This window comes from Oncorhynchus nerka, linkage group LG24, assembly GCF_034236695.1.
Source record: "Oncorhynchus nerka isolate Pitt River linkage group LG24, Oner_Uvic_2.0, whole genome shotgun sequence".
Lineage (NCBI taxonomy): Eukaryota > Metazoa > Chordata > Actinopteri > Salmoniformes > Salmonidae > Oncorhynchus > Oncorhynchus nerka.
This window is the reverse complement of record NC_088419.1, coordinates 56362127-56384984: the sequence shown is the minus strand read 5'-3', so window position 1 is coordinate 56384984 and position 22858 is coordinate 56362127. Positions and strand designations below refer to the sequence as shown.

General features: G+C 43.9%; 1 protein-coding gene across 4 annotated transcripts in view; it reads right to left on the bottom strand.

Moving 5' to 3' along the window:
- The window catches only part of tpm4a (tropomyosin 4a), a 24715-nt gene extending 1857 nt beyond the window's left edge, over window positions 1–22858 (bottom strand). Inside the window, exons 1-9 of one of the 4 annotated variants that reach the window (XM_029632355.2) lie at window positions 22514–22852; window positions 18253–18378; window positions 3647–3780; window positions 3184–3301; window positions 2945–3015; window positions 2603–2678; window positions 1848–1910; window positions 1666–1735; window positions 129–386 (exon numbers count right to left, since the gene is read on the bottom strand). In XM_029632355.2, coding sequence (XP_029488215.1) covers window positions 304–386; window positions 1666–1735; window positions 1848–1910; window positions 2603–2678; window positions 2945–3015; window positions 3184–3301; window positions 3647–3780; window positions 18253–18378; window positions 22514–22627 — 855 coding nt within the window. In that variant the 5' untranslated portion in view covers window positions 22628–22852 and the 3' untranslated portion in view covers window positions 129–303. Of the gene's footprint in view, window positions 1–128; window positions 387–1665; window positions 1736–1847; window positions 1911–2602; window positions 2679–2944; window positions 3016–3183; window positions 3302–3646; window positions 3781–14250; window positions 14719–18252; window positions 18379–22513 lie in introns of those variants that run through there. The other 3 variants (XM_029632356.2, XM_029632357.2, XM_029632358.2) reach the window with 3 other exon arrangements.

Sequence of the window (22858 nt, the reverse complement as noted above, 5' to 3'; positions counted from 1 at the left end):
TATGCAAAAGAAGTGAGGGACACTCAACGTGAATGCATACGTCACTCCATAAATTCTCACCTTCTTAAAACAGCTGTTTTGAAACATTGAAACATTTAATTCAAGAAGAAAGGCTGGTTTAGACGTAGGAAAGATTAGGCTTTTAATGAGTTTCATTTGCACAGTGAGATGGACAGAAGGCACAGAGAACTGGAGAACGGCCTGTGTTTCTGGAAGCGAACCCTGGGACACAGTAGGCCTACAGTGGGAAGGGTGAGAGGACAGACACCCTAGAGGCAGCATGAGACAGACAGGAAGAGACATCTACAAGGAGGTCATGTCATTGAGGGCATGGTCCAGCTCCTCGCTGATTGCCTTGTACTTCAGCTTCTGAGCGTACAGTTCATCTGGAGGTCAAAGCGCAGCAGGAAGTAGTGCAGGTAAGGCCCAAGGGAAGCAGCAGTAGCAGAGAGAGGTGGAGGACAGAATGAGAAAAGAAATAGCAGCAAAAAGAGAGGGAAGAGAAATAGAGGACAGGTCACTGGTTGCAGAAGAGAAAATTCATACAGTATAAACATTTAAGAACAGAAGATGCCAGAAAGATAAGAGATGTTTGTCTACCTGTGAGCATTTAAAAATAAAAATGTTGTTGCAAATCTTTTTTTATGGGCAGGAGGTGACTACCTTATGCAATTAAGCCCATTTAAAGGTTTTCATCAAAGTACTTCATACCGGTAAACCCATTCCATGTGGCTTTAGGGCCAAATATGCTGATCTAAAAGGAATTTGAGCATACTTTGTCCTTTGTGCAGACAGCAGACACAAAAAGTGGTTCTCTTTGGAAGCCGGCGTTTTGCCGGTTAGTAGAGAAGTGGCCTACATATTTCTTTACACTTGAGACCACAGCAGTGTGTTTTATTAGCTTGTCGGAGAAGTTTCCATACGTTTGGCAAGGTACCATTTCTTCCAGAGAAATATTTCCAGCTAGTTGAAACACAAAACCCTAGCTGGGACCGTGTCAACGTGAAACGTTATCACAAAATGGAACTGTGTATATTAAGATGATGTTTCTTTGCTCACGGAGAGGATTAAATAACCACACCTCTTGACCTAGGAAACTACATCCACCGAGGATTCCTGAACAAGCTTTGACATCTTTAGTAATGTACTAAATTGGAACGTCTCCCTGGGAGAAATGTATATGGTAAACTGTGGCTTCTCTTGCCTGATATACTACTGTATGGATGAAATTAATGACATTTTATTTTTGTGTCAAATCGCCAATTGGCAACCCATCCCTTATGTGATCAATTGACACATAAACAAACATTACAATAATTCACTGTGGTAATTCAGTGATAATTCTTCTTCCGGGGTTCTCTGCAGTGTGCATTGCATAAAGAGTGAACAAATTAAAAGGTACAAATCTATCCATAATAGTAAAAAAGTTTATCCAAACAATAATTATAATCCCCGTATGTTATTCTTGTTAGAGATACCCAGGTTTACAGGTCTGGGTTTCTACTAAAGACAATGATAAAACGGTTCTTTCCAAATATAGTTTAATATCATGCCATGAAATATGTCTAACTTACAGTAAGTTGCTCTGCAATAAGATAAGTTGACTTTCTCTTCTATATTGCCATAGAGCAGTTTGCAACAGTTTCTTAAACAAAGCACTCATACCTTCCAGGTCGTCGATGGACTTTTCGAGTTTGGCCACAGTCCTCTCTGCAAACTCTGCACGAGTCTCGGCCTGGGGGACACAGAGGAAGTGGGAGGGCGTCAGAACAAGACGCCATCTTTGACATGGAGCAAATTGGTTTACTACTGTATGAATTAAGAATCAGATGCCAGCAGTTCCTTACCTCCTTCAGCTTGTCACTAAGAACCTTGATCTCCTCCTCATACTTGTCCTCTTTTTCTGAGTACTGTCAAAATACAAGTCTGTTACAGACAAGCTCTGAACTCTTGAACATGCCTGAACTCCCAAGACAGATGCAGACATATTAGCATGAAAGTGCACAGAGAATGATGGTCTTGCAGGACTGTGTGTCAACTATGCTTAGTTGTAACACAACTCTTCAGGTGTGATCAAACTGGCTATGTGTTGGTATAAGGAACACATTGTGCTGCGATGCCAAAGAGAAGGACATTGATTTAATCAGCACAGGGCAACTGCTTAAGTGGCTAAGGTGGAATCATGTGGCGTGACTGGCACTAGAGCGGCTGGGTCGGAACGCAGAGACAAATCTGTGCTGGTTTAGGACTATTACGCCGTCATGCGTCATCAACATTATCATAAAGAAATCAACGTCCAGTTTGTCCGGTTGATAACAGGGTCTTTGCTCTGACGTCTGTGAAGGTAAAAGTGTGGCAGGCAGTGATTATACTCTAAACTACTCTGCTTTCACATCAGCCTTGTCGAGTCAACTCCTGATAGATACAAAGGCTTGGGACAGCCCTTAAGTGGGTGAACTAACCCTGAACATGCAGATATCCAGAATAAGTTCAAATCATGTATTTCGAATTGTGACTGGTGATCTACACCGCACTTATCCAACGTTCACTTATCAGCAGTTGACTGCATTTACTTGTATGATGTAATAGTATGCACACTGACCTTCTCAGACGAGGCTTCTAGGGACTTGAGGTTGTTGGTCACATTTTTCAACTCCTCCTCCAGGTCACTGCATTTACTACAGGGGGAGAAAGGAAGAAAAGTACTTTGCTTTGACATCGTAATAGCTACACAAGCCTGGAAAAACCTTCAAGTTACTGACGTCCATTTTAGCTTATGGCAGAAAATCCCCGTTTTTAACTAGACACTGTTATGAAACTCCTTACAAACCTTAGACTTTGACTCATCTATTTCTAAATAGGAGGATAAGAGACCCCATCACAGAGGTCCTAACCCCCAATTCCCTGTCATTCCAGCGTAATAGGCGGACTGTGCTGCACTTACAGTTCTGAGACCTCTGCCCTCTCCTCAGCTCTCTCCAGCTCTCCCTCCAAGATCACCAGCTTACGGGCCACCTAAGGTAGACAGAGCCAACTGTATGAGTGAACAGTAAGAGCAAAAGGAATATGAAAAGGAAGAGGAGTGAATGGGAGAAGAGTATGAAAACACTACGGATGGGTGAACAGACGGTTGGTGTAGAACTGCAGACAGGACAATCTCTATGGGACTATATGACATCTCACCTCCTCGTATTTACGGTCGGCCTCCTCAGCGATGTGCTTGGCCTCCTTCAGCTGCATCTCCTGGATCTCCATCTTCTCCTCGTCCTTAGAGGCTCTGTTCTCTATCACCTTCATTCCTCTGATGGGACAGGACACACAGCGATGTCAGCAACACCCAAGACACACTCAATTTCAACTGTCATTTAGATAGCTCATCCAACACGGAGGCACATTGAATCGTTTTACACAATCAAGATGGCTGTCTGGGAAATAGCGCGCTTTCACTACGCTATTGGAGGGGCTTGTCATTTGCTAGCAAAGCACATAGCAACAAACCTTATAACGATAAAGAACCTTCAAAGGAAGCTGCATGTGCCTGGTACTATCCAACAGGCCTCAAATTAGCAGAAAAATAGGGCATATAAATATGCTGTCAAATGAAAGATTAGGAATCCATCAGGTTCTGTGGCTGGCTGGTACTGACCTCTCGCTCTCATCTGCGGCCTTCTCTGCCTCCTCCAGTTTCTGCAGCGCGGTAGACAGCCTCTCCTGGGCCCGGTCCAACTCCTCCTCCACTAGCTGGATCCTGCGGTTCAGACCCGCCACATCACCCTCCGCCTGGGAGAAGAGAGGGGGAAGAGGGATCAAAGGTTAGACAGATATCAGGGTCACACGCGCATCGTAACGCTGTTGTACTAAATTGGATGCTCTTCACTCGATAAACAATCCACGTTGTAGAAAGCAAACAGAAAAGCAAACATTTATTTAGTCCATAAGCGTATCCACCTCCCAGCGAACTGACTCCAGACCAGTGCAATGGAAATTCTCCAGCAAACTCTGACTCACTCAGGCCCTACTACTACTTATCCCACAGTTCAGTACAGCACCCGCAGGCCTGCCTCTGGCTGACCATGACCAGACCCATTTTACATAACCTGCAGTTACTCTCCTCCTAATTACAAGGCGTCTTGACAAAGGGAGCTGCCCTCCACTGCCCTCTATCACTTGGTCCTATCTCCAGCCAGTCAGTCTTTCAGTCAGGTAGTTACCATGGGTGTGAGGACTGAACATGAGGCCTGCCTGCTAGAGATGCTGTCTCAGAGGCCAGTAAAACACACGTTAGGGCTAGGGCCTGGAATAAAAGGGCCACAGAGAGGGATGTTTCCAGTTGGAGAGGGAGCTAACAGAGCACAGGGGAAAAGGGTAATTAGGAGCTATTTGTGCAGAGTGAGTGCCATTCCATTCCATTTTCTCATGGGCTGGATATTCCAACGCTGCTCTGGGCTGACTGTGGGAGAGAGACATGGCTTCCTACTCTGCTCTGGGCTGACTGTGGGAGAGAGACGTGGCTTCCTGCTCTGCTCTGGGCTGACTGTGGGAGAGAGACGTGGCTTCCTGCTCTGCGCTGACTGTGGGAGAGAGACATGGCTTCCTGCTCTGCTCAGGGCTGACTGTGGGAGAGAGACATGGCTTCCTGCTCTGCTCAGGGCTGACTGTGGGAGAGAGACATGGCTTCCTGCTCTGCTCAGGGCTGACTGTGGGAGAGAGACATGGCTTCCTGCTCTGCTCAGGGCTGACTGTGGGAGAGAGACATGGCTTCCTGCTCTGCTCTGAGCTGACTGTGGGAGAGAGACATGGCTTCCTGCTCTGCTCTGAGCTGACTGTGGGAGAGAGACATGGCTTCCTGCTCTGCTCAGGGCTGACTGTGGGAGAGAGACATGGCTTCCTGCTCTGCTCAGGGCTGACTGTGGGAGAGAGACATGTCTTCCTGCTCTGCTCAGGGCTGACTGTGGGAGAGAGACATGGCTTCCTGCTCTGCACTGGGCTGACTGTGGGAGAGAGACTTGGCTTCCTGCTCTGCTCAGGGCTGACTGTGGGAGAGAGACTTGGCTTCCTGCTCTGCTCAGGGCTGACTGTGGGAGAGACATGGCTTCCTGCTCTGCTCTGGGCTGACTGTGGGAGAGAGACATGGCTTCCTGCTCTGCTCTGGGCTGACTGTGGGAGAGAGAATTGGCTTCCTGCTCTGCTCTGGGCTGACTGTGGGAGAGAGACATGGCTTCCTGCTCTGCTCTGGGCTGACTGTGGGAGAGAGACATGGCTTCCTGCTCTGCTCTGGGCTGGGCTGACTGTGGGAGAGAGACATGGCTTCCTGCTCTGCTCAGGGACTGGTGGTTAGTGAGCACTCTCCATTCTATGCCTCTCTTTTGCTTTCTCTTGATCTCTCACTCTCTTTCAGGCCTGACTGACACCCCACCCATCCTCCCTCTCTCTCTCTCTCTCTCTCCCTAGTTATGACAGAAGCCTGCAAAGAGACAGTGGAGGAGGGCAGGAAATGTCTGTTAAATGAAGGTTGATGGAACAACAGCCAGCCAGCTAAAAGCCAATTGAATCCATTGAATCCAATGACCGATTTTCCAGAAAGTGAATACTGTTGCATAAATTGACCACAAAATGAATCATTGTGGATAATGTATTGTTCCCTGACTTCTTTATGGGATTTTATGGATATCAGATCAACTGTCAGACAGTTTGAAAGAAAATACAAACCAGGCCGGAAAAACTGATTGTTATTTCCTGGGTGAAGTAATGTCTATCTGGAGAATTCCTCCATAAACAAACATTCTATTCATGAGCGCAGGTCAGTTAGGTATGCAGGTCGGTATGCGGCTGTAAAACAGGTCCAGATACAGACAGGCAGGCAGTTAGCAACAGAGCTAGCTTCCAGAACAGTTTAACGGCTGTAGTCAAAATATCAGCAGCATAGAAACATGACTACCAGGGGATTTACCACATAAAAAAATGCGCAATAGTGTTGAGGTACTAGTTTGTAATGGCGATCTAACATCAGACTTTCGAGTTTTTACGTTTGTATTGTCACGTGCACAAGTACAGTGAAATGTCTTCGATTAAGATGTAGGGAAATCTCCCTCAGACAGAACTCTGTGGGTTTTAAAACATGCTTATCCATCTAGGCAGTATGTCCCTTCATGCTGCCGAAGGGAATTCATTCAGCCATGTGGAGGGAACCAGGCATTCTTCTGTGAGATGCATGATGATGGTAGATACTGGCATTCAACAACTGAAGTCTCTCAGGGTTGGATGGGAGAGGCATTGTGTTGTTGTTAGTTCAGCTACAACAGTCACTTATCTATGGCCCAGGCCCATGTCGTTATGGATTGTCGCTAATGAATACTCTGTGGAGACTTGAAAAGTACCACAAAGAAAAGTATGCAACACATTTCCAATCAGCTGACATAACAGCTTACAGGTTCACCATATACAGTACGTGAGTACATTCCTGTTACACATGAAACGTTTTAGACTAAATGTAATGACCCTTTTTGAGGGAAAGGAAGTGGAATACGTTTCAAGGGGGTAAAAGGTAGAAAAGGAACAGGAAGCCAACCCTCTCCTTCCTCCTTCCCCTCTTTCTTTCTCTGTCAGTTCAGGGTCAGAGGAGAGTTCGCTCTCCCTCTTTCTCTCTTTCCCTAGCCATGCCCCTTCCTTAGTCACCCAGCATTCTCCAGCTGCCTGCACGCCTTATATGGTAAAACATACTCACAAGAATGTTTGTGGTGCAGTGCCAGGAAGATGTTTGAGAGCAATCACACACACACAGACCTGCACACACACACACACACACACACACTTGCTTACATGCACACTTGCGCGCACACAATCACACAAGGACACACACAGAAAACAATGCTTAAATTAAACCATCTGGGATTCAGGAAAAGGAAAGATACCAAGCTACAAGGACGTGCTCTGTTTGTTCTTCCTCATATAAACTAAGCCGATTCAATTATAATTTTAACCAGGCAAGTCAGTCAAAAACAAATTCTTATTTACAATGACGGCCTAGGAACAGTGGGTTAACCGCCATATTCAGGGGGTAGAACGACATATTTGTATCTTGCCAGCTCTGGGATTTGATCTAGCAACTTTCCGGTTACTAGTCCAACGCTCTAACCACTAAGCTACCTGCCGCCCCCTATTACGAATGACGATAGGAAATGTCTGGTGAGAAACTAAACAGACTACATTAATGACATGTCTAATATTACGTCATGATGACACTTAATATAGCTATCAACAATAATGTGTTCAGAATGAAAAGTCTCTCAGTAGCTATGGCTAGGGCCAGGAGTGTCTCCTGGTCAGGAAAAACGTGCAACCTCAGTTAACGTTACAGTCTATAACTAGGAACGGGAGGTTTTTTTCTGATCCCATGGCCAGATCAGGAAAAACTGAAAACCCAAGTTATATTGGTCAGGAAAGACTCCTTGCGGGTCGGTAGCAACAATATATCTGCGGTACCAGCTGAATGTGTTATGTTATATGGAGGCTGTTTGAAGCTTGGCAGCTGATGACACAACGACACCCTACTGACACTAATTACACACTGACACAGCATCCTCAATGAGCGCCCGCAGCTCACTAGAATAAGCTTGATGTTGTTAGCCCAGCATCTGGAGTGCTGAATCGCTGAATCACTCCCTTTGTCCCCCGCTCTGCACACAGTGGTATCTCCCTCTCTTGGGCCACACGACTGGCTTTCTTTATGCTGCCAATATAACTTCAAGATACTTTATATCAACACCAGAGCCTTTTCAATGGCCACAATTATGTCAATTCCGAGCAATAGACGACAGGGATTGGCTATATAATTTCGCACTTTCTTTTTGCCAAAGCGACTTACACAGTGCCTAAATACATTTTCGCATTGATGGCCCCAGCGGAAATCGAACCCAAGACCCTGGCGTCTCTAGCGTCACGCTCTTACCACCCGCTGTGGCTCATGGAACCGGGCGGGCCCGAACCAGCACACCACACATTTTTATTTGTGGAGGCAAAGGACCATACTTTATGAAAAGAGCAGACGCTCTGTGCTATTCAACCAGGACCAAGACTACTACTACCATATTCATACTTATGCCAGAGTTTTCAAACTAAACCATCTTTGCTTAAGAGTTCTTTCCATACATACAAGCGATGAGTGGAGTTGGGTATGCCTGGTACCCACCAGAGGCATGCATTTATTCATCTAAATACATGGCTCTGGTACACGCTTGTCCCTCTTGTCAAAGCGGCTAGTGCCTTGGTCCGTGCTATCCAGAATCCTTTGGACTTCCCGACTGACCTATTGAAGATGAAATGTAAAATGGTTCTGGTAAGGGTTAAAGGTCCCGATCAGTCATTCTGATTCTGTGTAAAAATAGCCTTTTGGGTGATTAAAATATCACCTAGAATATTTTTTTTGGGGGGGTTGAAATGCTCAAATATGGAGAAAAATGTATTTGTCTCATGGCTAACGACCAGGAAGTTTTTTTTTAAAGAGCCTGATTTGGGGGGCTTATAATCATGAGCTCGCCTTGACTGACAGCTATTTGAAACGCCTATGTCAAGAAACTTGGATGCAGTGAACAGTGTTGCACTAAAATCATCTCAAGCAAATTTGGTGAAACACAAAGCAACTGAAACAACATTGAAATTTGGCGTATTTCTTGTGATGCGGTTCACAGCAGCACTGATGGATGTGTTGACATGACAACTGCATCAGAGTTTTGAACAACCCTCCTCCCTTTTGTTCCATGGTGGCTGAAGACCTAGCTAGCCATTAAGTAGCGAACACCAGACACATGAAATGGGAAACATATAAGTATCTTTGCCATAGATGAATAGTGTAAACTTCTAATTATATTTCCTGACAGCCTACAGTCAAATTTTGGCAGCAGTTGAGTAGCTATCTAGCTATATTAACCACGCCCCTCTACAAAACACACCTTCTCCAATGTTGGTCACAGGGCTGTAATGATTTAAATTAGGTAAGAGAATATCATGTTACCATTGGTGTATTAAAATAAGAGTAACCCCCATCCCCTTAATAATCCTGAATCCTGAATCCAAGTGTTTGACATGGGGGAAGGGACCAGTATCTTTATGATCAAACCTTACCATTGTAGAAGCACCAGTACTTTGTTATACTTTGGTCATCATACTTTGAACTGGTTTCATCCAAATATCATCCAATTTCATGAAGGAAAAAAATGATTTTGACTATACATGACCGTTAAGGTTAGGGTTAGGTAAGGGTTACGGTTAACGTAAGGGTATGGGTTCAAGTTAGGGTTTATAGTAGGGATGTCCCAAGGATACCGGATAGCACTAACTCTAGTGCATTCACACACGCGCTCATGCACGCACACACACAGAGGATGACAGCCAATGGTGACCATAGCAATGGAGTAAACAAACATTTTCGAAGTGTGAAAAGTGAATTGCTATAGCACCATAAACATGCTTAAAAAAGTATTTACAGGCAACCAAAATTATTACCCAAAATGTTTTAGAAACGAATGATTTTTATTGTGATGGACTCTAAACATGTGATGTGACAGTTGTGACTGACTCTGTAAACCTAGTTATAATGCTCTCCAGCTAGCTAGAGCTAGAGTGGAAAGCTAGCTGATCAGTAGCTGTATGTACGTGCTGACGTATAACCACGCAGGCTAGGTTGTGTTGCTGAACAAACGTCACGAACGCGGTGGGATGCGAATGCGCCTCCACCAATAACAATGGTGGAGCCGACCCCACCCCGCTCTATGTGCCGCAGCGAGGGGTACTTGAACTGAGCCACAAAGGACCAAGGAGGTGAGACATGCCATTCATTAGGAAATACATTCCTGTTGTTGCACTCATCCTGTTGAGTCATAGGCATTGAGAGGGAAGGAGAGCTACAGCACAAGGAAGTGAGACATCAGGAATGTAATAATTGCTTAATTTGAGGATGGTGGGGTAATGAAGAGCATAAGGCTTGGGTTTCTATGGAAGTGTTCCAGGCAGGCGCTATGTTATATGCTGATCCAGTCCTGGTGAGATCCCATCTGTTAGCAGAGACTTGACATGCAAAGACAGCCTCATATAAGCAGGCATGTCAGGAGGAGAATGAGATATGTAAAGAGAGGCTATTAAACATCAGGCATGTGCTTCTAATGCAGCTCCTCACGCCTTTTCAATGCAAATAGGATGCTGAATCAATAGAGTGGACAACTCCATCCTATTTCAGCCACATTCAGACCCTGCTCCATTCTTCATCCAGACTTAAGTCAGCTTTATAGTGGAGACTGCTGACTGCTCACTGCTCGCTGATTCGTATAGGAGTTTTAGAACATGGGTACAACCAAAGGCCTGAGCTTTAGTAGGGTCCACAGTAGTGTGGGTATGCATGCAAATAAGGATGCAAGAGCTCAATTGGGTCTTAAATCTTTGAGCCTTGCTGACAGCAGAGACCAGAGAGTTAAGTGCCATCAGGTCAAGTAAACATTCCGCTAGTAAAACTAATTACTGGTCTATATATCATGGTGACCCCCTCCCACAACTCTAAAGCAGTGGACAAGCTTAGGCCTGTCACTACGCATGGCAGCCAGTGGGACCCCTGGTCAACACTGTAAGTAAGTATAAGACAACATCCACTCCAGCGATGTTAGTGGTAAAATATCAACTCCAGTGGGTGATCGAGATAAGACGAACAACCACCGATATAAACCAAAGCATATTACATTTTTAGAACTGTATTGTTTGATTGAATGTTCATGCATGTCTATAGGGGAAGCCTAATGTCATTTTCAGTGGTAAAAATTCCACATAATGCACATAAAGATAATCCCTCCCAAAATAGTCAATTTGGACGCTAGAAAAGTAAAGAAAAATAGGATGCGGAGATGTTTATATTGAAATGTGGCGTTAAAAAAAAAAAAAAAAAGTTCATGTTATTAGTATCTCATGTGAGCAGCACTGTAATTCTGTATTGTAAACTGCTTATGTGCACCAGTGTAAAAGGCCCTTAGTTTGCCTCTAAAATGTTATCTATACCCATTTGAAGAGACACAAGTTTGATAAGGTTACAGACTCTCTCAGTGGACTCCATGTACATTTCAGGGGACCCCATATAGAATATCCGTGTTCTGAGTATTGATCAACGCTGGGAACACAATAAGAAGTAGGCAAACGATAATTAACAAAATAAAAAAAGGTGAGTAAACGCTATTTCACAACAACAACAGAAAAAGTGCGTAAACGGCGTAAAAGTTTACGTGCGTTTACCCGCCACTGCATCCCTGATCCACTCCCTCAAATACTGTACTTCGAAGGCTCATGGGAGTGCCCCGTGGAACTTCAATTAATGCCAAAATGCACGACTGTTGAAGTTAAATTAGGAAAGTCGTGATATTCCCATAGAGAAAGTCCAAAGAGAAAAAAGAATCCAGTGGAACAAGGAAGTAATTCTTTCCATAGCATGCAATTCATCCTGGTGCTATTAGGGGAAGGAAACCACTAGCCAATTACCAGACAGGCCAGTCAACAGATCTAGGCCTATTTGGCATTCACTGCAGGCTGCTGTATGTTTACGTGACTGTCAAAAGCATACGGATCTAAGCAAACAAATGTAATTTAAAGCTTGGTGAGATGGACAGACAACAAGACTCGTATAAGAAGGGATTAGTTGGGGGTATTTCAAAGAAAAAAAAGTATCGGTGAGAAATACTTTCAGCAACAGCGGCCATCTTCAAATAGCAACTGGGTTGTCTTGACCCTTCGCATCATCAGGATGTGTCTGTATCATAGAGCCCAAGCCTGGGAGAAATGTCCAGCATCTGCTTATCTTCCTGCTGATCTGGGCTGAAGCACAGGAAGTGTCGGAGTGGAGCTGGCAGACAGGCAGTATCCTGGGCATGTTCCTCAGGGGCAAGGAGTAGAGAAGCTGCGTCTCTAACCACTGATATTGGGTCAGATACTGTTTCATCCCTCTAATGGTTAAGACTAGGACTGGGGGTAGGGTAATCTGATCCTAGATCTGTGGTTTGGCACAAAAAGGTCTATATCGAGCCAGCGGTATTCCCTCCAGGAAGAGGCTTGGCTCGGCTGGGAATGGAGTTAGCAGAGCCTGGGCTATATCTACTCACTGGCCACACACTGGTTGAATCAACGTCGTTTCCACATTATTTCAAAGAAATTACATTTAACCAACGTGGAATAGATGTGAATTGGTGTCTGTGCCCAGTGGGTGGCAACCATCCTTCTCATCGACATGAATGGAAAATAGATCTTACCGCAAATCATCTCTAAACTAAACTGTGAGAACTGTTGACCTGAATATCCAGAAGAATGTAAACGGTGCACACTTTGCTCCTCACACGTTCCTTAATTGAATCTTTCAATGGTGATTCAACAAAAGCTGAGGGTGTTGTGTGAAGTCAAGTAACGCCTTGAAAAACAAGAATACCACTTCACACCAAATTAATGTCAAGGAATTTGTTTGATGCCAAGAGTCTCCCCGCTTTAACTATTCAAAAGACGATTCATTACCTCAAAGGCACACCAATGTTCCCTCTTTTGTGCACCATGTTGCAATGAAAGGGTTTGTTGTGCCAAGAAATCATCCTGCTCTGCGCCAATTACTCACACATGGGCCCATACTCCCACAAGGTTGCTACACAAGTGCTCAGTCAACCACTTCAAGTCTTTTCATCCTTGAACACAGACAAATAGCTTGAGTTTAAGAGGTACGTGTTCTTATGCTTTGAAGCTGAGACGACTGAACTGATGTTAAGACAGTCTGTGTCTGAGTAAACTGTGAATGAATGGCAGATCTCAATCGCAACCAGTTTGGGGGCTTGGGGTTAATTCAAGGGATGCAATATGTAACTTTTTGAGCGACCTGACCAAATTCACATAGAACTATGAGCTATAGATCTGTCATTCTCATTGAAAGCAAGTCTAGGAAGCGGTGCGCTCCTTCTTGGATTCCCATTCTTATGTTTCGTTTGTGCGTGTATTACTTTCGGTTTTGTACACCAGCTTCAAACAGCTGAAAATACAATATTTTTGGGTTATTGAAAAGATATGTCACAGCGTTTAGATGGTACAATGATAATAAGTCAGTATTCTGTCATCAGTGAGCTTTGAGGTTCTCTCTTCTTTGTTTATCACCATATATCAGTGAAAGCTGCCTCCCCACAAGGCCTATAGCTGACAACAACTCCCAAGATGCCAGTGGTCTGGGACATTGACATCCTGGGCTTCTCATGGAGGACAATTCCATCCATTTCACATCTCTCTTTCTTTGCTCCCTGCAATAGGTTCCTCTGAAATGAAGGGGAAACACTTCCTTTAGCCAGATCCTCTCATTACCTCACCTCTGCTGCCTTTCCAGGAAAGACCTGAGCTTTCTCTCTCTAATTCTCTCATCCGGGCCTCCTACAAGTATGCAAATGGTAGCCTACATACGCTCTCTACATACATAATCAAGTATTTTACCATACACAACATGTCAAGACTGCCTCCCATTCTACTGAGCAGTCACTCCACAACTCTCTCTCCCTTTCTCGCTCTCATTCTTTCGCCAATCTCGCTCTCTCTCCCTCCCTCCCTCATTCACTCTCAGTCAAAATCTAATATTGCATAATGCAACAAGCCATTTAATACTTATATTGGAAATATCATCATATTATGTTTGATGATTCAGATCCCATAGGCACATTTAAAAAGGAACCGTGTGTGAAATGCTTTTGAAACCATCCAGCTAAGTTTGAACTGGCCCTCCAGAAGTACCCTGGTTTACCTATAGGCTACTAACACTTAGTAGCATTGCTCTTATACAGACCAAAATTAGGCCTTTATTAAGATGTAATACTAATGAAGTAGCCTACTTACAGCTTACTCCCTTTATAACGAAAAGTACACGTGACAATGTCCAAAACGAGAAGAAGATCATATATTCATGCTATGAAATATTTCAAAAGAGGACTGTCTAAGACAAAGATGGATGATTCCTACTTTTATAACACCTCTGAGAATGATTATCCTGTTTTTTTGGGGGGGGGAGACCAACGCCATGCATTGTATGTCTTCATCACTACCGGCAGATCAATTAATTCACGTGGCTTTACCACACTATCACTGAACGTAACACTGTTCTGTCGTAGTGAACATGGCAGACTTGGTCAGGGGGGGAAGGACAGGTAAAAGACGTTTCCAAAGGGAATAGACAGAGAGAGGGAAAAGAGAAGTATTCTATTGTCTCACTTTCTCCCGAAGTTCTCGTTCCCCATCCAGTTCTCGCTGTAAAACCTGGGTCCGGTCTTCTGCGTCGTCGGCTTGTTGTTGCAAACACTGGATCTTTCTCTTCACAGCTTCCAAAGAATTCAAACCTGCCATTGTCGTACTATTTGGTTAAAAAGAAAACTTTTGGTATAGAAAAATAAAATATTGTGGTAACAGCTGCTTTAGTCTATTCGAAACAGGATATAGGCTACAAATAGTATTCAAAGTCTTTGGAATGGACCCGAAAGAGCCGAATAGAAATCTCAAGTGGAAAAATTAAAGTTGTATAAACCAAAGCAGTAGGCTATCCAGGTGTTTCCCGAAATGTTTCTTTAGTTCGGCTTCAGCCTAAGAATGGCTTCACAAAAGTATTAAAATATCTAATTTGGAATGTAATATGGATGAACGCATTAGCGAAGCGCAGCGTTCCAGTTTTGAAAGGCAGATAAAATGGCAGGAGTGATGAGGAAAGTTAATGTGCACTCCTCCAACCCAGAGAAGTGTGATTCCGATGAGGTCACGGTTCCAGGGTAGGCAGGGCGTGCCGGTCCTGGTTGCGTGATGCTTGAGGGGGGTGTAGACGAAGGGAACTTTCAATGAAAATTCAATGAACAGCTTAAATGATGAGACATCAACACAGTGCATAGCCTATAAAGCCGTATGTAAGTCAACAGTTGTTCAACGAATGTTCTTCAAATTCAGGGCTTCAGTTCAGTAACAAAAGAACAAGGAGTCACGTTACAGGGGAAATCCAGTACAGCAAACATGAGGCTAAATGTAACACTTTTAACTGCCTAAAAAATAGCTCCCCTCTCTGACAGGGAAAAGATCCTTGACCTTAAAGAGATTAAACTGAACACTTAATTCCTATGATGCTATATAGTATATGTTACAGTGTACCAAAAAAAATCCAGGTTTTATCAACAGTTGTCCAGATCAAAGTCCAAAGTGTTAGATTTTTTTTGCCTATACTCAAATCCAATTGAATTGGTCACATACATGGTTAGCAGATGTTAATGTGAGTGTAGCAAAATGCTTGTGCTTCTAGTTCCGAGAGTGCAGTAATATCCAACAAGTAATCTAACATTCCACAACAACTACCTAATACACACACATCTAAAAGGATGGAATAAGAATATGTACATATAAATATATGGATGAGCGATGACCGAGTGGCATAGGCAAGATGCAATAGATGGTATAAAATACAGTATATATGTATGAGATGAGTAATGTAAGATATGTAAACATTATTCAAGTGGAATTATTTAAAGCGACCAGTGATCCATTTATTAAAGTGGCCAATTAATTGAGTCTGTATGTAGGCAGCAGCCTCTCTGTGCTAGTGATGGCTGTTTAACAGTCTGATGGCCTTGAGATAAAAGTTGTTTTTCAGTCTCTCGATCCCAGCTTTGATGCACCTGCACTGACCTCGCCTTCTGGATGGTAGCGGGGTGAACAGGCAGTGGCTCGGGTGGTTGTTGTCCTTGATGATCTTTTGACCTTCCTGTGACATCGGGTGCTGTAGGTGTCCTGGAGGGCAGGTAGCTCGCCCCCGGTGATGCGTTGTGCAGACTGCACCTTGCGGTTGAGGAGGAAGCAGTTGCTGTACCAGGCGGTGATACAGCCCAACAGGATGCTTTCAATTGTGCATCTGTAAAGGTTTGTGAGGGTATTAGGTGACAAGCCACATTTCTTCAGCCTCCTGAGGTTGCACTGTTGCGCCTTCTTCACCACACTATCTGTGTGGGTGGACCATTTCAGTTTGTCCATAATGTGTATGCCGAGGAACTTAAAACTTTCCACCTTCTCCACTACTGTCCCCTCGATGTGGATGGGGGGATGCCACCTCTGCTGTTTCCTGAAGTCCACGATCATTTCCTTTGTTTTGTTGATGTTGCGTGAGAGGTTGTTTTCCTGACAACACGCTACTGTATGTTGTGGTGTGTTAGTGTAGTTCTGGAGATGCCTATTTGTATTGGCTACTGTAACTTTATTGTTAAATGTCTCATATGTGTGTGGGTGCCAATACACAAAGCAATACTTATGATTCAGTTGTCTGTATATACTCCAACCAGCAGATAGAATAAGCAGGTTTTGATTTATGGTGTCTTGAGTGAGTGTCTGTTGTGGAAATGTGGTCGATACAGCTCCAGCTCTGTAAATGCCAGTGTGATTTGCCCACCAGAAAAGCTTGGAGCATTGATTTCATTAGACACAGGACTGTGTGGGCCTTTCTGTTTGCTTTAGCTGCATTCCTGACATTCTGGGACTGCTACTCAGCTATTGGAGCCTGCTCTCCCCTGCTGCTCCACAGCCCTTATCAGTAACAGGCCTGCAATGAACTACCACCAGCCCCCTATTCACTACAGCCCACTCCCTCATAATGTAGCATGCCCCAAAGACACAGACCTACATTCTTAGAAAAAGTGTTCCAACAGGGTTCTTCAGCTGTCCCATAGGAGAACCCTTTTTGGTTCCACGTAGAACCATTTTGGGATCCAGTTAGAACCTTTTTCGGTTCCATATAGAAATCTCTGTGGAAAGGGTTCTACATGGAACCCAAAATGGTTCTACCTGGAACCCAAACGGGTTCTTTAAAGGGTTCTCCTATGGAGACAGTCGAGGAACCGCTTTTAGGCTCTAGATAGGACATACCACACGCTTCAGGTTGGAGTTCCCCCTAGGCACTGATCTAGGATCAGCTTCCCCCTCCCCAAAATCCTGATGATAATCATTATGTTGGTTAGCTTATATTGTTTATTGTATAAATATTTATGGTAATTTGTTCTGTCTGTCTGCTTGCAGGACCCAGGCACCAGGCCTGCTGTGTTTGGTGTGAGTGATAATATCTGAGGACGAAAGCAGGATAACATAATTTAGCCACAGGCAAAACAGACAGTGTCGTCCTATCTGACAGCTGCTTGTGTCAAAATCTTCTGATGAAAATCTGTACATTTTGTATAATTGAATGGCTATTGATTAAAATAATATTGTGGCTAAGTATGACAAATACACCCTTAATTCTATATGAAACTTTGAAATGAAGCCTAAGCCTGTAAGTACAGCTGGACAGTGCAGTACAGTCAGAGAATGTGTAGGGATACCCCCTTTACAGCAGCTGACCAGCCATGCAATAATCACTATGCAGGGTTTATCAGCATTACTGTCTGTTAACCAGTGCTACTGTGTTTAGGTGGAGTGTGTATGGGGTGTTAGTGAGCTCATCTTTCAGGACTGGGTGCACAGGAATGTGAACACACTATCTGATCTCCTCCCCAGCAGATAGGCCTGATCAAAGCACACTCACAGCTGGCACTGGCACTGGGGCAACTGGCCAGCTATAGAACTAGAATATGTAGAATGGATATTCCCATTCAAAATAATGATCTGTGCTGGTACAACAGTGGCCATATTTGGTTTTGGTGTTAAGGCCTCTTAAGGGTCACACAAGTTGCACAGGAATGTGAATCTCCCTTCCGCCTACCGATCGCTCACCATGCTGTTGACATTGGTCTCCACTCGATTCACAAGTACTCTCGGTAGGCAAACGCTATTGGTGTATTCAAGCCCTTAGTGATAGTGAAGGGACTGGGTGAAGGCTCAGTACCAACAGGTGGGAGCCATTCCACTAATGCTCAATACTGTAACAATTATCTAACTAAATAATAAAGCCTTGGTAATAGGGACTGTTCATAACAGAGAACCTGTGTTATAGATGGACTATTACATTACCGTTCCCCAAATAAGCAATATTAGCCCGCTATTCTTAGCCGTTATTCTTAGTTTCTACATTTTCTAAACAAACCTAAACATATGACAGGAACTGGGGGGCCTGTGGCTTGGTTAATGAGGGTATTGGCTCAGGTGTGCCTCAAACATACTTAACCCATACCTCCAACCTCCTCCTAGTCCCCTCCCTCCAATCACTACCCAGTGGGCATGTTATAGGGGCTCTACCCAGAGGCTTTGGTGCCTACTCACGTCTGCGGCGGTCTTCTCAGACTGTTCCAGTTTCTCCTGGGCATCTTTAAGGGCCTCAGAGTATTTGTCCAACTCATCTTCAGTCCCCTTCAAATTCTTCTGCAGGCTCAGCAGCTCGTCTTCCAGCTAGAGCAGGACAGGTGATTGTTAGTTAAAAGTACACACAGTTAACTCACCCCCACCCCTCTTTCTCTCTCCCTCCCTCTCCCTCTCCCTCCCTCTCTCGCTCCCCCCCTCTCTCTCTCTCTCTCTCTCTCTCTCTCTCTATCTCTCTCATACACACACACACACCCGTTAGCTCTCTCACACACACAGTGTCTTTTCTTCTTTCAGTATTATAATAACATATTTTACTCTTCTTAAATTACAGCCCAATCAAAGTTAAACAAGAAAGTATCTTGAAGAATTCTTCAAATATCTCCAGGCTTTTATGGTTTGAGGTCAACTCAAGGTTTTTAGTATCAAGCTTCCTTTATGTCTTATCGTTCTTGTGTATGCTCTTTTATGAATGAATAAAATCCATTTAAGTGGTTGAATCGGAAAGATTTTTCACTTTCTATAAGAAAATATTTTGGTATGAGCGTGAGTGTGTATGCTTTGCACAGCATTGTGTCTCAGCTACACATCTAGCTACATCAAATTCCCCAGAGCCGCAAATAAAAGGGTGTGTGTTTTCATTTACCAGGGCTCCCGAGTGGCGCGGCGATCTAAGGCACTGCATCTCACTGCTAGAGGTGTCACTAGAGACACCCTGGTTTGAATCCAGGCTGTATCACAACCGGCTGTGATTGGGAGTCCTATAGGGTGGTGCACTATTGGCCCAGCGTAGGCCGTCATTGTAAATAACAATTTGTTCTTAACTGACTTGCCAAGTTAAATAAAGGTTAAATTTAATAAATGACTTCGTTAGATGTTTGTGTTCAGTGAACTTTACAGGACCAATCCATCTTGTTATTCAGGGACCTATTTAGCAGACACCCGCATGGGTGTCATTATTACACCCCTCTATCATGGGATGGGAAAATGTTACAGAGGAAAATTAATGCCTTTAAAATTATAACAATTCTGCTGATGGATTGATCATCTGCTCAAAGTAACAGTGATGAGATGATAAGTCTATAAAGTGCATGATGACTTCCTTCGGGGTGTTGAAAGCTGAGTTTATTTTTAGTCAGTAATAACAAGAGCGTTGGCATGCACAGCCTCCTGATAATCCCACTGGATTCCAGACAGCCTATCTCTCCTCTGTCTAAAAATACAGCTGCTATCCAGGTGGAGACACCTGTCAGGCATTTGGATGGACGACCATACAGATGCCCTTGGTCTACCAGTGGACCCCAGCCAGAGCCCCATCACAAAGCTCTATTCTCAGTGTGAATAGGCTCTGGCACCTGGGTCTCCGTGGCTGTAGAGGTTGGGATTGTTGGGCCAAATATCTTGATTTTGGGGCGAGCCTTGCTGAAAACAGACCGTCAATCAAGACATATCCCAGTAATGCTGCATTCAGCCCCTATTTGTCCTTTTTTCAGTTGGCATCACTTTAGTCCAAGCGTGGGGGGGATGTCGTACTCAGATCACCATGAATCAAATCAAATGTTATTGTCACATGCGTCGTAAACAACAGGTGTAGACTAACAGTGAAATGCTTACTTACGGCATTTCCCAACAACGCTGAATATAATACAAATAATAATAGAAATACAAATCTTTATATGATGTGCTGAATTCTGCTGGATGCAAACTAAAGCTAAACTGATGGGTTATATAGGCAGCAGCTGATGTACAGTTGAATTCGGAAGTTTACATACATCTTAGCCAAATACATTTAATCCTAGTCAAAATTCTCTGTCTTAGGTCAGTTAGGATCACCACTTTATTTTAAGAATGTGAAACATCAGAATAATAGTAGAGAGAATGATTTACTTCAGCTTTTATTTATTTCATCACATTCCCAGTGGGTCAGAAGTTTACATACACTCAATTAGTATTTGGTAGCATTGCCTTAAAATTGTTTAACCCTCGGTCAAACGTTTCGGGTAGCCTTCCACAAGCTTCCAAACAATAAGTTGGGTGAATTTTGGCCCATTCCTGCTGACAGAGCTGGTGTAACTGACTCAGGTTTGTAGGCTTCCTTGCTCACACACGCTTTTTCATTTCTGCTCATACATTTTCTATGGGATTGAGTTCAGGGCTTTGTGATGGCCACTCCAATACCTTGACTTTGTTGTCCTTAAGCCATTTTGCCACAACTTTGGAATTGTGCTTGGGGTCATTGTCCATTTGGAAGACCCGTTTGTGACGAAGCTTTAACTTCCTGACTGATGTCTTGAGATGTTGCTTCAATATATCCACGTAATTTTCCAGCCTCATGATACCATCTATTTTGTGAAGTGCACCAGTCCCTCCTGCAGCAAAGCACCCCCACAACATGATGCTGACACCCCCGTGCTTCACATTTGGGATGGTGTTCTTTGGCCTGCAAGCCTCCCCCTTTTTCCTCCAAACGTAACGATGGTCACTATGGCCAAACAGTTATATTTTTGTTTCATCAGACCAGAGGACATTTCTCCAAAAAGTACAATCTTTGTTCCCATGTGCAGTTGCAAACCGTAGTCTGGCTTTTTTATGGCGGTTTTGGAGCAGTGGCTTCTTCCTTGCTGAGCTGCCTTTCAGGTTATGTCAATATAGGACTTGTTTTACTGTGGATATAGATACTTTTGTACCTGTTTCCTCCAGCATCTTCACAGGGTCCTTTGCTGTTCTTCTGGGATTGATTTGCACTTTTTGCACCAAAGTACGTTCACCTCTAGGAGACAGAACGTGTCTCCTTCCTGAGCGGTATGACGGCTGCATGATCCCATGGTGTTTATACTTGCGTACTATTGTTTGTACAGATGAACGTGGTACCTTCAGGCTTTTGGAAATTGCTCCCAAGGATGAACCAGACCTGTGGAGGTCTACAAATTTTTTATGAGGTCTTGGCTGATTTCTTCTGATTTTCCAATGATGTCAAGCAAAGAGGCACGTTTGAAGGTAGGCCTTGAAATACATCCACAGGTACACCTCCAATTGACTCAAATGATGTCAATTAGCCTATCAGAGGCTTGTAAAGCCATGACATAATTTTCTGGACTTTTCCAAGCTGTTTAAAGGCACAGTCAACTTAGTGTATGTAAACCTCTGACCCACTGGAATTATGATACAGTGAAATTTAAGTTAAATAATCTGTCTGTAAACAATTGTTGGAAAATTACTTGTGTCACGCACAAAGTAGATGTCCTAACCGACTTGCCAAAACTATAGTTTGTTAACAAGAAATTTGTGGAGTGGTTAAAAAACAAGTTTTAATGACTCCAACCTAAGTGTCTGTAAACTTCCGACTTCAACTGTAGCTCTGTTTTATTCCTCTTGTCAAGTCCAAGTGGTAATGTGTGTGGTCCATTGAAGGAGATGTCATCCTGTCCTCTTTCCCTCCCAAGGCTGCTGTGGGCTGTTGGGAAGGAAACTTGCCTCAGAGGTCAGCGTCCTCAGGTTTCATAGCGTCCATGAGTCGTTTGTTGATTTATGCCGACATTCACACTTTCAAACCAGGCTTTGCTCTGTCAGCTCCAACCATTGTAGGCATACTGTACACTCTCACTCCATGAAGCATCATCTTCAATATGCTTTCATTTTGCTTCAGAAAATTGGATTATTTCATCCATTTTCATCAACTTTGATTGACTTGGTCTTACATCTTCTTTTAAAATTCACTAACAATAAATTGCTAACAATGTCAATCTTTGATTTAGGTCCATACTTTAATCAAACATAATGCCTGGGATTAATTAAATAAACTGTGTGATGTGTTTACGCCTCATTTCCTCAGAAATATGTCTGGTATAGAATAAATGCTGAGGTTGGCTTACAGAGTCTGGGCAGTATGAGACATAACATCAGAGCCTGTACATGGCTTGAGTTTGAGCATCATCATCATCCAACTCCGTACAACATAAAAGGGTTTTTCGGCTGTCCCCGTAGGAGAACCCTTTGCAGAACCCCTTTGGTTCCAGGTAGAACCCTTTCGGCTTCCGTCTAAAACCCTTTTTTACATGAAACCCAAAAGAGTTCTACCTGGAACTAAAAATGGGGTCTCATATGAGGACAGGCACAGAACCTTTCGGAACCCTTTTTTTTCTAAGAGTGTGCAATTTGACTGTGTCTAGTGTATGGTCCATAGATCCATCAGCATGTGTCCTTCTCTCCATCATTCTGAACTCACCTGTTTGCACTTGTCCTCCGCTGCCTTCTTATCGGTCTCGGCCTGCTCTGCGCGGTCGATGGCGTTCTCCTTGTCCAGCTTCAGCATCTGCATCTTCTTCTTGATGGCCTCCATGGTGCTTGGTTAGAGTGTGCTCACTGAGATGAGAAATGCAGCTGAGAAAGTTGAGATGTCACCCCTGTAGTGTGAGACAGAGTCTGTCCTGTTCAGTACTGGAGCAACCTCCACTGGAACCTGCGTCCACAAGAGTCAGAGGGATAGAGAGACAAAGAGAGGTAGAAACGAGGTAGAAACGAGGGAGAGCGAGGGAGAGCGAGGGAGTGAGAGAGAGCGAGGGAGCACGCG